This window comes from Nicotiana tabacum, chromosome 23 (genome assembly GCF_000715075.1).
Source record: "Nicotiana tabacum cultivar K326 chromosome 23, ASM71507v2, whole genome shotgun sequence".
NCBI classification, from domain to species: Eukaryota; Viridiplantae; Streptophyta; class Magnoliopsida; order Solanales; family Solanaceae; genus Nicotiana; species Nicotiana tabacum.
This window is the reverse complement of record NC_134102.1, coordinates 87572343-87588703: the sequence shown is the minus strand read 5'-3', so window position 1 is coordinate 87588703 and position 16361 is coordinate 87572343. Positions and strand designations below refer to the sequence as shown.

Genomic DNA, 16361 nt, shown 5'->3' with positions numbered 1-16361 from the left:
TGAAGCTTGCTCATCACCGCTTCCAGGCGAAGTATCATCTTCCGCAAGTTCAGCTAGCATTTCTTCATAAGTTTCGTCTATCTCTGGTTGTGATTCAGCAAGTCCAAAATTTCTTCTTTCCGAACGGATCCAATATCTGAAAAGTACTGATTTTTCCAAGCTCTCCCTCATAGACGCTCTATAATCACCGAGTTGAAGTCTTGCTTGACTGAAAGCGCTCTCTGATGCCACTGTTGAAGCTTGAATAGTTAAAATATCTAGGGCCATCCTTGAAAGAATCGGAAAGTGTTTTTCTTTGTCCTTCCACCATTCCAAAATATTAAAGGAGCCGTCGGGATTCACTTCCTCAATTCCCTGTGACAAATAAACTTCAAGCTCATTTAGTTGTGAAAAATCACTAGTACTAGAACCTTGAGAACCCCTGAACCCTGCCCAAGCACTAAGTGCTCTTACTCCCGCAGTTCTTTTAGATGATTGAGAACTAGAAGAAGAAGGAGTTGGAACATTTGGTCTAGCATGATCTAATACAACTTGATAAGCATTATAAATAGTTTGAACATTTATTTTAATTGAGGCTATTGCGTTCGGAAGTTTAGACAACTCCTCATCTTCAAGTGCTAAACCATTATAAACAGTTTCATACCAAAATTGAGGACCTCCTAATTTCATTGTAGGATTTAACAATGCAGCAATACCATAAATAGGGGGAATAGGGAAAAAATATTTTTTAAACTTTTTTCTCATGGAATCAATAGCAAGTTGATAAATTTTCCCACCATCTGAAAAATGATCAAACAAATTTGCAAGTTCTGCAATATAAACTAAACAGTTAGAAATAGTAGGATAATATTGCCCAGAAAATTCATTTGTAGCAATATGAAATTTTTCTAAAAAATCTACAAGCATTTTAACATTAGCCCAATCCGCATTTGTAAGGTGCTCATCATCATCACTTACATGAGCATTAAACGTTGAGTTTATGGGGTTTCTATATTCATATGCAACAACTAAACTTTCATACATGTAATTCCATCTAGTTGGACAAGGTTTAGGAACCTTTCTTTCTCTTAGGCCAAATTCATCGCATCTTTTAAAATATTCTCTAAGTCTACTTCTACGATTTGAATAAAAAAGCCAATTAAGAGCCATTTTAACTTTTTCAATTTCAACATTTAAAATTCGCATGCCATCACCCACAATTAAATGGTAAATATGACAAATACATCTAACATGAAAAATATTACTAAATACAGGACTTAGTATCGTGGTAAGCAAGGCTACAGCATTTGTGTTACTAGTAGCATTATCCATTGAAACTGATATTATTTTATCACTAATGCAAAAATATCTACAAATATCCGCAATCGTGCTAGAAATAAACTGCCCTGTGTGACGTGAATTAATTATTCTATAAGCAATAATGCGCTTTTGCATTATCCAATTCTCATCAATCCAATGACTGGTAACAGTAAGGTAATCACAATCATTACCACTTCTACCAATATCAGTTGTAATAGCAAGACGACAATTTATATGAGTAAATAAATAGCGCAAATATTGTTCATATTCATGTTTATATTTATAAATATCACTCTTTACGGTTGTGCGAGAAAAACCTTTATAAGTAGGATTAAAAATTTTTCTAATATAATGCACAAAGTGGGGGTTAGAAGGAAAACTATAGGGTAAGCACATAACAGTGACCATTTTTGCCAATTCTTCCCGATCTTTTTTTGGATCATAATATAAAATACCATCGGTAACAGTGTTAATTCTCGGTTGAAATTGATTTGACCCGGTACTAAGGTCAGACTGACTAGGTGCACTTGTCCCCTCAGCCAAAGCTTTCATACGAAAATATCTAGTTTTATCTTGAGGGTGTAGCAATATGTGTCTAGTCAAACTGCCCCCCCCGACTTCCAACATATTGAAAAACTAACTCTTTGCCACAAGTTTTACACTTAGCCCTATTTTTTCTCTTAGTTGAGTAAAAAATTGCCAAACAAGAGATGTTTCTGCCCGTTTAGGAGGTTGTCTATAAAAAGTAGGGGCACTAATAGGAGGGTCAGATGGGGATCATCTAGATTATTATTAGTTGGGTTAACTTCAGGAGCAGGACTAGTGGGTGTATCATCATCCGGTTGCGTTTCATCAAAATCTATTTCTTCATCATCATTTTCATCAATAGTTGGATTACCATAAAGAGCATTCATATATTCATGGTTTAATTGTTCACCGGGTGCTATATTATGGAAAAATTGACTCTCGGTAAATTATAATAAACTATTATCGCTATCAAGAATAGGAGGTGTAGGACGGGTAACATGTTTGGGTCGTGGAGCCGGGGGAAGTGGAGGAGGAACATATTGGCCACTAGATTCACCACTCTTCGATTTTTCCTTATTTTTACTAAACATATTTTTTAAGGAATAAGCCATCTTAATTAATCAAGCAAAGTAAATAAAACAAACAAAATTATAATATTAAAACTTAAGAGTTGGAACGAGTTTACCGAATTGACGAATAACTTGTTGGAAATTGATTATCGTTGAAGATTTCAATTCACCAACTTCACAAATTGTAACAATAAAGTAAGCAATAGTAGAAGTAAATTAGAGAGAGATTGTGATAGATTGATGATTTTGTAAGAAAAAATAAAATAATGATGGGGGTATTTATAGTTGAAAATAGGGTAAAAGTGTAATTATAAAAAGTTTGGGATTAAAACAAAGTTGAGGGGTTAAATGGCTATTTCATAAATAGCCAACGGCTATTTTTGACAGCCCAACGGCTATTTTTTACAGTCCAACATTTTTTTTTTAAAAATAAAATAAAAAATTAGCCGTTGGGCCCGCTAGGCCCGCTAAGGGGACCGGGCCGGTCCCGGTCCCAGGCGGGCCAACCGGTCCCGGGCCCGGCGGGCCCAATCATAGGACCGGCCCACGAGACCGGACCAGGCCCGCTAAAATCGGACCAAACGGTCCTGGCCCGTTTAGCCGTTTGGCCCGTCTGGCCCGCGGTCCTGGGCCGGTCCCGGGTCTGGACCGGCCCACTTGCCAGGCCTAGTTGTAGGTTAGGAGGGTAGTCGAACGTTTTTTCTCATTGTATCGGCTAGTCTGATAGTGTTTTGTCTAGGACTGCTAGCGATTTTTGTTGTGTTTCACACTTTTTTTTGCCTTTCCATTTATTTGATGTCTTTTACGAAGCTGATACTGCTTTTCTGGTTTCTGTTGTTGTTACGGATCTATTGTCTCTGAGCCGAGGGTCTCCCAAAAATATCCTCTCTATCTCCGATATAGGGGTAAAGAGTGCGTACACTATACGCTCTCGGACCCCGCTAGTGTGATTCTATAGTTGTTGTTGTGGTGCATAACGCGTAATAAGACGGAAAGGTGAAGGTTAAAATAGGAAAACTAATGAAAATCCACCTGAATAAGAAAAGAACTCGTACAGACGATCCTTCAATTCTTTTATCCCGCGAAAGAATAATAATGGCGACGAACGGCAGAGAAACCCGACGGCGCCGTATTGTTGAACGAGGAAATGACCGATTGGCCCTTATCACCGGCAGAATCCCAACTCTACCATCGGAAATGGAATCGGGATCGGGACCGGGATCGGAATCTCGGCATTCTCACACCGCCTCTTGCCCTCCTTGGATTTCTCGCGATCATCTCCCTTCCGCTCAATCCTCTCCCGGTACGCGCGACTTATATTCACATCAATTGTTCCGAATTGTTTGCTTTGTTTCATTTTTTTTTTTTTTGTTTTGTTAATATTCGATTGTAAAGTGATAATTCAATTTAAATTACTTTTTTGTCTGTTTTGCTATCTAAAGTTTCTTACTAAGAGAAATTGTTTGCAGTTGTCCCTCCGGGGATATAAAATGGGAACGATTTATTTGTAGTTAGTTGGTACACTATGTCTTTTCAATTTGACTTTTGTGAGTTTTTCACATTAGAATGCCTAATCCACCGGGTACCTACTACTTCCCACCAGCACAAGTAGCGCGTAATTCTGCCGAGCTCAGGTAGATGGGAAGAAATCACATTGTTTTATACCTTCATTGATAGAATTTTTTGAGTTTATGGAGGCTTGTAGAAGATTACAATTAAAGGAAAAACTAGAAATCGATGCTCGGCAAAACTAGCAATGTTGGGGTGTGTGTGTGTGTGTGTGTATGTATATGTATATATATATATGTGGCGCCGGAAAAGGGGGTTTGCGGGGGAGAGGGGGGGGGGGTTCAAGTTCATATCGTTGAAGTATAGTGTTATGTTAAACTATTATTTTCTTTTTCTTTTTTGAGAAATGAAATCATTTTATTGCATATCCGGCGAAACGGTGTTAACATTACTTAGTTTATATCCAATTTATTTTGGTTGTATGAAATGTTGAAACTATACTCCTGCCACGGATTGGATTGAAATGGGTCGGTGTCATTAAGAGACATCGCTTAAAGCGATGAAACTATGTTAAGCGAGGAGTTATCTCTTTATGAGTGAAGCAATGCGCTTTCAAAAAATGACACGCAAAAAGTTCCCAATGGGAAGTAGTTGGTTCTTTAAATCTCGATTTTGAATAGTTGGATTAATATCCGCATTGTTGTATGCAGGATAATGAAATTAGTTATTTTAATTACAATTTGATATTGTAGGACTAAATTCATTTGTGTTTGATATTTTCTATTTTCTGTAAATGGAGCATTTCATCTCAAAGAAGCGTGCACCTTTAATTCTTGCTCTTTTTGCTTCCTCCCATGGACCTCGCCCATTTTTTGTGCTTTTCTCTTTTGAAGAGCTCTTATCTATTGATATAAGAAGAATCCCAGTAATTACTCCAATATTCTTCAAGATAGTGCTAAGACGAGGGCTTCAGAAGAGGAAGGAAATTCTTATAAACAAGAAATAGAATGTATGTTATGGTTTACAGGTGCAGAATATTGCTTGAATCATGTTATTTATGCTCCAGCCTTCCCAGATCACCTGATTTGCCAAGGCTCAATTGTGAAAATTTTGGTGCTTATTTTTTTTTTAAATTTTTTTTTAAAGTTTGGATAATGGATACCGAATACTCCCTCCATCCCAATTTATGTGTCATACTTTCCTTTTTTGTCTATTCTAAAAAGAATGCCATACTTTTCTTGTCTGTCCGTCTTGGGGTGGAATGTTGTGCTCAACTCAACCTGTTTGCCTAACTGATGATGTACGGGTCTCCAGAAGCGCGTTGTAAACTACGTACCCCGGTCAGAGATGATGGATACCGGCACGCCATGAAGTCGGACAATCTCGCGAATTTAGACATGAGCCAGCTGCTCTGAAGAATTAAGTAGTCACCATTGGAATGAAATGAGCTGACTTGGTCAACGTCTCCACAATCACCCATACTGCATTAAATTTCTTCTGAGTCCGTGGGAGCCTAACAACAAAGTCCATGGTAACTCACTCCCATTTCCACTCAGGAATATCGAGTCTCTGAAGTAACCCACCTGGCCTCTGGTGATCATAGTTCACATGTTGACAATTTAGGCACCGAGCAACATACTCCATTATGTTCTTCTTCATCCTCCTCCTCCAATAGTGTTACCTCAAATCCTGGTACATCTTAGCGGCACCCGGATGAATGGAGTATCGCGAATTGTGGGCCTCCTGAAGAATGAACTCACGTAACCCATCCACATTGGGCAAACATAATCGGCCTTGTATCCGCAACACACCATCAGCTCTAATAGAAACCTCCTTGGCATTGCCGTGCTGTACCGTGTCCTTAAGGACATGCAAATGGGGGTCATCATACTGACGCTCTATGATACGATCATATATAGAAGACCGAGAAACCATGAAAGCAAGAACTTGACTCGTTTCCGAAACATCCATTCTCACAAACTGCTTGGTCATGGCCTGAACAACCAATGCTAATGGCCTCCCCGCTGTTGGTAGATATGCTAAACTGCCCAAACTCTCCTCATTTCGGTTCAAAGCATCGGCCACCACATTGGCCTTCCCGGGGTGATATAGAATGGTGATATCATAGTCCTTAAGCAACTCTAACCATCTCCGCTGCCACAAGTTAAGATCCTTCACTTTGAACAGATGCTGTAGACTCCGGGGTCGGTATGGACCTCACAGGGCATGCCGTACAAATAGTGCCGCCAAATCTTTAAGGCATGAATAATAGCTGCTAATTCTAAGTCATGGACAATATAATTCTTCTCATGAACCTTCAGTTGTCTAGACGCGTAGGCAATCACCACTTGCATCAACACCACGCCAAGGCCAACACGTGATGCATCACAGTACACAGTGTAAGACCCCGAACCCGTAGGCAACACCAAAACTGGGGCTGTAGTCAAGGCAGTCTTGAGCTTTTGAAAGCTCTTCTCACACTCCTCAGTCCATATGAATGGAGCACCCTTCTATGTTAATCAGGTCATAGGTGCAACAATAGATAAGAAACCCTCCATGAAATGACGGTAATACCCTGCCAAACCAAGAAAACTTCGGATCTCAGTAGCTGAAGACGATCTGGGCTAACTCGGCACCACTTCAATCTTCTTCGGATCTACCTTGATCCCCTCACTCGACACCATATGACCCAAAAACGCCACTGAGTGCCCTGCAACAAGTCAATACCAAAATCGATATCCCTCTCGGACGGCATGCCCGGAAGATCTGTCAGAAATACAATTTAACTTTAAAATTCCTATTGTACCCTTACGGAGATGATTGATAGCCACACAAATAATTATGACTTGTTTTAGACCACAAGTTTTAAAAGTTTTCCTTTCTTTCTTAAACTTCCTGCCGAGTCAAACACCGCCACATAAATTGGGATGTAGGGGGTAAGTAACAATATATAGGTTCATTCACAGCAAAAATACTAAAGATATGTGTAAAAAACTATGGTCCAATATAATTAAATTTTATAATTGAGAAGCTAAAGAAGACATTCAATTAGTCCTCGTGTTGCATCCCTATTTTTGTATTTTTACCGTATCAGCGTGATACTGCTTTTGATAAAATCTTCACCTTATAAAAAAAAACGAGCGTTGATGGTGAGGTTTCCTGTTATAGTCTTTAATGCTGGATATTTGAAGAACTTTTGGAAATGCATCTTTGGATAGTATGCTTGATTCACAACTAGACTTGGAAACAATTATAAATCATGGCATATTTGGAGGTAATAAAAGTCAGTACCCAGACTTCTAAATTAGACAAATTATGACATGGATAAAATTATGGCAATTGGACCAGTCTCTTCTGTGATTTCTTGCCAATAACTTTTCGTTTTAAAATTCTGATTTTGTCCAATTGGAAGGAATGATTATGTGAGCTTGGTGAGAGTTATGTCATGATGCTGTGGGCAAGTGCTTGTGTTATTAGTATTATACTTTCTTTTTCGATAAAGGATAGTGCTCATTATACTTGTCACTCATTTATTGCTACTTCACAGTTTCTATTAGTGGGAGTGAGGCCTCTGGACCATTTTTGCCCGATAATGACCTTGGAATTGAGCCTGGTGAGCATAATGAATCTGATGGCAAAAGCAGAACAACTCCATTCATGCGAAAATGTGAGTCCAACATTGAAACCTCAAGTGCACCTGCCTTGGATCTTGATGGCAAAGAGCAGTTATTTCCGGATTCATCTCCTTTGAATCCTCCATGCCTCTCTGCTTCTGAGGGGGGTCAATTTTTTAAACTGAAGAACAACTATCACAATATTTTCGCCCCAAATAAAATTAGTTCTGCAATTGCAGCTTCTGAGAGTATTCGCCTCAACTTTTCTCTTGTGGCTGCCATTTTGGTTCTTGTGTCCTATAACAGCCACTTCTTCAACGTGGTCATATTCTTTAGACCTCTTCTGCTGCTGTTGTTGACCAACATATCAATTGTTATTGCACGCCTTCTCGTAGAAGAAGAAGCAGGGTCCCAAAGGAATCAAAAAGCGGCAAACAGTATCCCTACTGCTGGTATGGTTGATCAAATTGGGAAGGCTTTGGAGCTGGGATTGTTATTGCAAAACATTATGAATGCACTGTTCATGGATTGTAGTATCTACTCAATAACAGTCGTATCTGGCCTTTCAATAATCCAAAAGCTTGGCTGGTAAAGTTTTTTTCCTGGCTGGAGGATCTAAGAGGTTTATCATCTTAACAAGTTTGTTTTGTCTATTTTTGCCCTTGTGTTGCTAACTTATTTTGAGAAACATTTTGCTTCTTTTCATTCTTAATATTCGGCCTCCCTACAGCCCTACCCCCAAAAAGATGGTGATAGAAGTTGTCTTCATATCCAATTTTGTAGCTTCACCAGACGAAAAGATCGACTTATATAGATGTTTTCGAGTTTTTAAAGTATTTTTGTGTTTGTGCCACATTATAGCAAAAGATTTCCTGCATTCTTTTCTTATGGGTTCATAGGAGTTTTGTCAAAATGTAATCATCAAAATGGCAGGGGATTTGTCACAAATGCGGGGAATGTTTGTCCTTGACATTAATACTGAAAATAATTTTGGGATGTTTACTACAAACACCCGAAAAAAGAACACATCCCAAAAGGTGAATGCTAAAATTTATGACTTGAAAAATGCACATGTAGAAGTACAGATCCAAATAGCTGAATAATTTCTCAAGGAAGTGGAATGTCCAAACGGGAAAAAGGGGTACAAATCATATTAAACTTTAAACAAGAATAAGAAGATATGGTTCATATTGACAGCTTTCTTTCATAGTCAAAATTGCATTTTAAGTCACTGACTTAAGTTGTCAGCTATTGTATCAACTACACCTATAGGTCTTTGGCACCTATTGAACTTCCTCTGAGAATGGATTTGAATCATCAAATCTTGTATGTTGTCACTTGTTAGGGTTACGCTTCGGAAAGTTTTTCTAGTATGATTATAATAAGCAGAATATGTAGGAGCTTCAACTTGTCTTCGTTTATAAGCCGAATAGCAACCAACGGTTTACCCCTAAGTTTTCATTTGGGAAATTTCCAGCCATAATTTCAACATGAATTTTTATTTAGTATGTTATGTTACTCATATTTTATTATTATTTGGTGTTGCTTGACAATCTTTATCATCAACCATTTATGTAAAGAAAAATTGGAAAGCAAAAGCAGCTGGGAAGATTATATAAAGAAAATTAGATCATTCGGAAAGTTGAATGTAAAGCAATTCATTAAACAAATAATTACATCATCTCGGTAATGAACTTCTCATTGATTCATAAGGCGGCGGGATATTGAAATTATAATTCTTCTCTATCCCTCAAACGAATTATAAATATCATTTATCAATGAATATGATAAAGCAGATGATTGGGTATCCGAAGAGCAACTCTTATCCCAGTAGGAGTTTCTTTGCACGCATGTCTCTGAGTCAATCATAACAAAACTATTGAAATAGCTGTAGCATTTCTCCTTATTATATGAAGAATTAAGAATAGCACCTTTACTAGGCTTGCTATCAAAGTAGATAAGTTTACACAAAGCCAGATGCAAGCAAAATTCATGTTACTCTAGCCAGTCAGGAATACAAAACATTCTAAAGAAGCCCTTCAATATCAGGAAGCAGCTCAGAAACCTACAACATTTTGTCGCTCGAATGCTTTCAAGCATTGGCAACCATCCCTTCATGGAAGTCAGATTGTACGTTTCCTTCTCCATCAGTTCCTTCAGAATCTGCTTTTACCTCGGATTTGGGTGACCAACCATACATCTTTCTCCTGGCTTCCCTACGGGCTGCTCGTTCTTCCAACTTTACTTCCCTAAATTGCTCTTCAAGTTTTGCTTCATCTTCCGGTGTAAAGAATACTACCTCCATCTTCCCAAGCTCCTCGTACAACTTCTCAATCTTAGCTTTCCAGAAGAGGCCTAATTCAGTGTCCATCTCGTGGTAAGGTGTCTTCAGCAGGTACTCATCAATACCACCTGCCTTGTCAATACATCGCAGGGCATGAGTTGTAACCTTCACACGAATATGACGATCTAGGATATAGCTGAAAAGCCGTTTCTCTTGCACATTAGGCTTCCAATTCCTCCTCGACCTGCTCATAAACAATCACAGTTTTATTTTTTTTCCAGAAAGTAAACAATCACAGTTTATTATGGTTCACCACATAAGTTTGGAATCAAACTGCAAATTAAAATTGAACCTTATGTTTTCTATTTTTGGGACCCAGAGAAGCTAAAAACAACAATGTTCGAAAGGCAGCAGAGACTACACAAAAAGCAGCATTTGCAAGCCAACTAAAAGTTTAAAGAACTATAGATAATTATATTTGAATTTAGTGATAACTAGGTTAAATTTCCCCAAAGAAACTGAACACTCGTTATCTCCCTTGCTAAACCAATTCTTACAATATCCTTTTGTTGAGGAATTTTTTGTTTTTTTAATAAAGCAGTTCAGGAAAAATATCATCAGAATATCAGAAGAAGAAACATTACTACAGATTAAATACAGATACTGAATGCCAACAAAGCATTGCTATTAAGCCAGAAACCAGAGCTAAATAAGCAACAACGACGAGTCAATTCCAAGAGGTCGGCTATATGAATCTTCACTATCCATGTCGTTCCATTTAGACCTGTCTCAATCCAATATTCAATAATTTAGGTTCTCTGACATATTTCTTTACATTTTATATTGGCAAACAAATCTCTAACAAGATAAAGACTTCTAGCGAACATTAGACTAAGATTATATTTTTCCATCACAACACAATGTTTTCATCTTTTAGGATATCATCCACCAGTGCTTCACTTGGGTGACGGAATGTTTCGTTGCATATTAGCAAGAATGCATGTCCTGAACCTTCTCTAATATCTTCTCTTGTCTGGAATACTTTATCTACCTAAACTGCATAACCAATTTAGTATCAGAAATAGTTTTGCTCATGCAGCCCAATAAGGAAGAAAGGGATTGAAAAGTTGCAATGAGTTTTTGTCATCAAAGCCAACCATCTTGTTCTTTTTTCCGCAAAAATGGATTTTGGTCATACCCTTTTCCTTTTCGATAGGTGAAACACCTCAGAAGACAACTCACCAACTTGCAACTCCCACAAAAAAAATGTAAAATATTGATACTCATTCTTTTCAATTTTATTTTTACATTTTACTTAAATAAAATAAAAAATTTAATTATTATCTTTAAAAATAAATATTTGTGATTATTTATCTACTTATATAACATTAATTATTAAGCAAATCTTTTCATGTCCTTATTCGTAATTTGACACTTAAAAAAGCACTTTTTGAAATGCTTGGCCAAACACAAATTGTTGTTCAAAAGTGCTTTTCAAATTGATCGGCCAAACGCAAACTGCTTTTCTCCAAAAGTACTTTTTTTGATAAGCACTTATGAAAAAAGCATTTCTCAAAATAAGCTGATTTTTCCAGCTTGGCCAAACAAGCTATAAGGCTATCCAAGACACAATTTTTTTTAAATTAGGAACAAAGGTTTGCAAAGGCAGGAGAAGTACTTATATGACTGAAGTACCAATTTGCTCAAACAATTACTTTTTAGAGTTTTCGCCATGTCCAGGTATATGCGAGAATTGGACAGATCTATAATAGGTTAGATTTTGTCAATTATCTAATGGAAGGGGTAAAAAGAACTGGAAGAAAAATTTCACTTCCAGGAATGTGTTTCACCTGCAAAAGGGGAAAAACAAGGTAGAAACTAAATAAAGCTCATTGCTAGAACCGGAAGGTGCATACTGTAGCTAGAAACATTAACATACTGATTTGATAATGCAAAGAAAATACCTCATTTTGACAAGTAACCATAATCCTTGACTTCTATGACATTGACATTCTAAACAAATAAGGATGTAATCACCCATGCAACTCAAGAATGCTAATTGAAGTCTCTTGTTTTTAGTCTTCCACAAATTGGCAAACTCGTTTCGAAAGGAATATCATTTTTTAAATTTGAGAAAAGTTACCACCACATATTGTGAAGATGTTTTGAAAATGGGGAATCAAAATGTAGGATTCCAGATAAATTTCTCAGTGCTGATAACAAATTAAAAACAAGGGCACTGTTTCACTTCAATGAGGGCAGCCCTTTGAATATCGATCAGAACATCTTTCTTCTCCAGGAAAATCTGTTCTGCATACATCAAAATAACCTGAAAACATGTACTCCCTCAGTCTCATATATGTAATGGACCCTATGGTGTTTGACTAGGCACGAAAACTAAAAAAATGAAGACTTTTGACACATAAGTAAATATTATACTCCCTCCGTCTCAATTTATGTGAACTCATTTAACTGGGCACGGAGTTTAAGAAAAGAGAGAAGACTTTTGAATTTGTGGTGTAAAATGAGGCACATATATTTTGTGTGGCTATAAATCATTGCATAAAGGTAAATTGTTTCCAAATAGGGAAAGAGGTCATTCTTTTTGGCACGAACTAAAAAGGAAATAGGTTCACATAAATTGAAACGGAGGGAGTATTACATACAAAAAGTACCTCATCAGGGAGGGCAATTGGAACCCTCGATTCAGAAGGAACCTAGTAGACTGGGAAGTCAATGATCTTCTTGCACTCCTAGAAGTTTTAGGTGGTCACGGAACTGATGATCAGCTACCTGACAAGATCCTATGGCGGAAACAACAAGGAATGGAAGTATATTGTCAAGGACAACTATAACCTGATGAGCTCACAGAATGGCATGCTGGAGGAATGGCCTTGGAAACGTGTATGGAGGACTAGGCAGCCATTCAAAGTTACCTGTTTCACATGGACAGAACTAAACAAAGCATGCCTAACACAGGACAATCTTAGAAGAAGGGGCACCATCCTTGTCAATAGATGCTACATGTGTCAGCAAAGTGTCTGCCACCTTTTTTTGCATTGCCCAGTAGCAACTGATATCTGGAATCTATTCTTCTTCATAGTTGAATTACATAGGGTCATGCCTCAATCCATTAGAGATGCATTTGCAAGCTGGTATTTTTGGAGAGTTCACAAATCCATCAAAAGGATTTGGAGAATGGTCCCAGCAGCTATTTTTTGGTGTATCTCGAAGGAAAGGAATCACAGATGTTTTGATGGACTTAACTCCAATTTACACTCTGAAGGCTAGATGCTTAGTTAGTTTGTTTAGTTGGAACTTTCACTATCATATAAACAGTCTTGATAATTTCTTGAATTTTGTTAGTTCCCCGGTTTTAGCATAAATTGTATAGGAGCTAGCAGGTCAAAAGAAAAGGTACCTCATCATGCCAAGTGAGCATGACACTGAAGACAAAATGGGGATGTTAAAATTAAAGCATTTCCACCAAAAACAAAGTGGCAAAATGGAATCTGTATAGGAAGGAACCCTTCTTTTTGTTTTGGATAGGGAGTTTTCCGACTCTGTAATTTCCTAGCAGCACTATCTTAGTGCTTTGCTGTTTATATTTATAATATCTTTACTTACCGTTTCAGAAGATAAAAAAAGTGAAAAACCTTTTGAATGGACCAAAAAAGGAATCAGCAGTATCATATCTAATGGAGCAAAGGGAATGTCAAACTTTATGAGAATCTCTCTCCCTCTATCTCTAGTTCTCTCTAGCTCGGAAGATATAATCTATTCCAGCAAATCCTGAACCCAGATTTAGTGCAACTTAATCAGCAAGTTAAAAAGGTTAGCGGTGGCAGGAGGAGGTTGAAACTTGTACTGCCAGAAGAAGAGGAGGAAGAGATGTTTGCAATTTCATTTTTCCTTCTGTTATCCATCCTTCCACTCCCAACAAGGTTTCCTCATTTTTTGTGGAAGAAAGAAAGCTTCACTGTGTTATCTAAACTAACTTTTGAAAATGAGAAAGGGAAAAATGGAGAATAGAGCACAGCAATCAAAGAAGCTAATGTTATAAGCATCTGAATGCAAAATTCTTGTCACAAACTAGAGGAGGAATGCAGTAAACCCAGCCCATCGCACACCGATTCCTCCCCAAAAAAATCTTCCCAAACGAGAAATACTCTAACAATTTCTTCTTTTCCGAGCTTTTTTCCTTTTGGGACTGCGCTGGGAGAAAAAAGGAGGGGGGTTGTGTTATTTTCTTATTCCAATTTAGAAATGGACCTCTTAAGAGTAGGTAGGCCAAAATTAGTGCTCATCACATTGCCTACAATTCTTGCTTGAACATGAAAACAAGAACAGAAACCTAAAAGTTACATTTAGAGAATACTGCTTTAAGAAATTCTTATCTAGAGGTTTCACCTTCCGGAAACATGGAAGCACCATTCAGAATCTTACTACTCCCAAAGAAAGAACAATTGAGTTCAATAAACCAAACTGAGAAGAGTTGGAGAACAGGATGGACTTCTTGAAATAGAAAGAGGTAGTGTGCTGCTAGTTTTTGCCTAATTGCATTCTCAAAATTCATTTATAAAATTCTTATGCACAATACTCATCTCAAGAAAATGATTCCTAGAACATACATGTTGGCCATATACCAGATTCTAATATGAGTTATCCTGAGAATCCATAAAACTAAACAAGGATGAGTATGTTCTAACTGCTGATGTGTACTTCAACCAAAATTTCAAAGAAAACAAACACATCTAATAAGGACTAAAAGGATCAAGGATTTTCACGTTCAATGCCTTTTTCGTTTACTAAAACATTCACAAAAGAAGGTGATTCTTAAATCAGGCAATACAAGCAAACTGAAAGCCCAAAATGCACTTCTGAGACAACCAAATGCAGCTCAAAATGAGACCAATTCCAAGTTATTATCACATTAACCAAAAATATCATATTCTCATATGCCTCACTTTCGCATTATAGAAGCTGCTTAGGCTCGACCAGAACAAGGCTTAAAATCATGTTTGGAGCTTTAGATTTTTTCTTTCTTTCATTCTTTGAATAGGTTGGTATTCTTTGAATAGGTTGGTATTGTAAATGACATTCATGATTAGCAGCTAAAAGAAGATTTCCATATTTATGCAGTAAACCAGAAGATGTTTTCAGATAAGTTTTGTAGGAGTTTTTGCTTTAAGAACTCAATATGTTTTTTTTATATATTTTACAGAATCAATAGCAAATCACAGTTTACCATAATATTTCTAAATTCCATGTTTTAGTAAAACTACTTAGTCCACTATGTTGACAGACTAGCACCTAACAACAACTCTGCCGGTATGGGCTTGCTCACACTGCCGGTCCCAAGCTCGGATAAAGAGGAGAGTTGCGGTCAGAAGCAGAGCCAGAATTTTAAGTTTATGGATTCTGAACTACCCGGACCCCGTGCATAGCGGGAGCTTAGTGCATCGGGCTGCCCTTTTTGGTTCTGAACTACCCCTAGCACTCATAGCTCTTCTTAGTTACTATTTTCTAATACAAATACAGAGTGTAAGTAAAAGCTACTACGTTCATCCGAACCCATAGCCAATAGTCTACCTCGGACCCTGGTTGCGTTAGGCTGGCAACTAGCTTAAAACTTTCAAATTCATGATGAATCCGCATAATACAAACTAGCACCTAACTAATTATATTTAAAATTAAAGATGGAAGAACATCTGAGCAAGTTAATCACAGAGTAACCACAAAGGAACTTCTTAAAATCTCATAATTAGCCAATAAATCCGTGGCCTTGTGATAAAATAAAAATGAGGATAAGAAGAGGAGGAAATGACTCACGTATTCCCACCCTTTTCACTGACACGATTACCAAACTGAATATGGCGGCCAGCGAAGAGACCACGCTGAGCTCGACCCATCACAACTTTACTCTTCGGTACGCATTTCTCAAGCTGTTGTTTAACTCCAGATGCCAAGTTCTGCTCTCCGCCTATATTCTTCACTAGCTTTTTCATTATTTCTCTTGATCTGAATGCCATTTTTCTCCCTTTCCCCTTCACAGTTCAATTTTAGGTCTATGGGTCTTCTTGCTAAATTCAAAGGAATTAGAGAACTTTGATGGAATTGGCGCTTTAGGGTTTTAGAACTGAAACCAGAAATCGAAGTGGCTTTAATGTTTTCATTTTTAGTACTTTAGTTTTTTTGCTTAAATTGTGTTTTAACATTTTTCCAAATTGTTTCTTTTATTAGGAAAAATATGGGATATTAATTGGGTAAAACTTATCCGCTTAAAATAAGGGCGATGTACACAGATAGCCCGTAATAACACATGTATTTACTTTTAAGTCACTGTTTTAAATATATTTAATCTTTAGCCACTGCTTTAATAAATTTTTACCCATCCGGATGAAAATACCCTTCTGCTATATAGGATTTCGCTGATACATACGCTCCTTATTCACGATCAGCAGCAGCTCAAACTTACGTACAGAGAATTGTTGTGATCGTCCAAAATTGCACAAGCTTCTCTTCCGATTTCAAACTTTTTGTCTAAGTTTAGAATTC

General features: G+C 37.4%; 2 protein-coding genes across 2 annotated transcripts; one reads left to right on the top strand and one right to left on the bottom strand.

The window, feature by feature from the left end:
* The first annotated feature begins 3456 nt into the window (after window positions 1–3456).
* LOC107771800 (uncharacterized) lies at window positions 3457–8355 on the top strand. Its single transcript, XM_016591246.2, has 2 exons — window positions 3457–3699; window positions 7453–8355. Exons 1-2 carry the CDS (start codon window positions 3492–3494, stop codon window positions 8109–8111), a joined length of 867 nt encoding a protein of 288 aa, XP_016446732.1. The 5' UTR covers window positions 3457–3491; the 3' UTR covers window positions 8112–8355.
* Window positions 8356–9204: 849 nt separating this feature from the next.
* LOC107771801 (large ribosomal subunit protein bL28m) lies at window positions 9205–15986 on the bottom strand. Its single transcript, XM_016591247.2, has 2 exons — window positions 15636–15986; window positions 9205–10047 (listed from the first exon to the last, which is right to left on the bottom strand). Exons 1-2 carry the CDS (start codon window positions 15833–15835, stop codon window positions 9612–9614), a joined length of 636 nt encoding a protein of 211 aa, XP_016446733.1. The 5' UTR covers window positions 15836–15986; the 3' UTR covers window positions 9205–9611.
* Window positions 15987–16361: the final 375 nt, after the last annotated feature.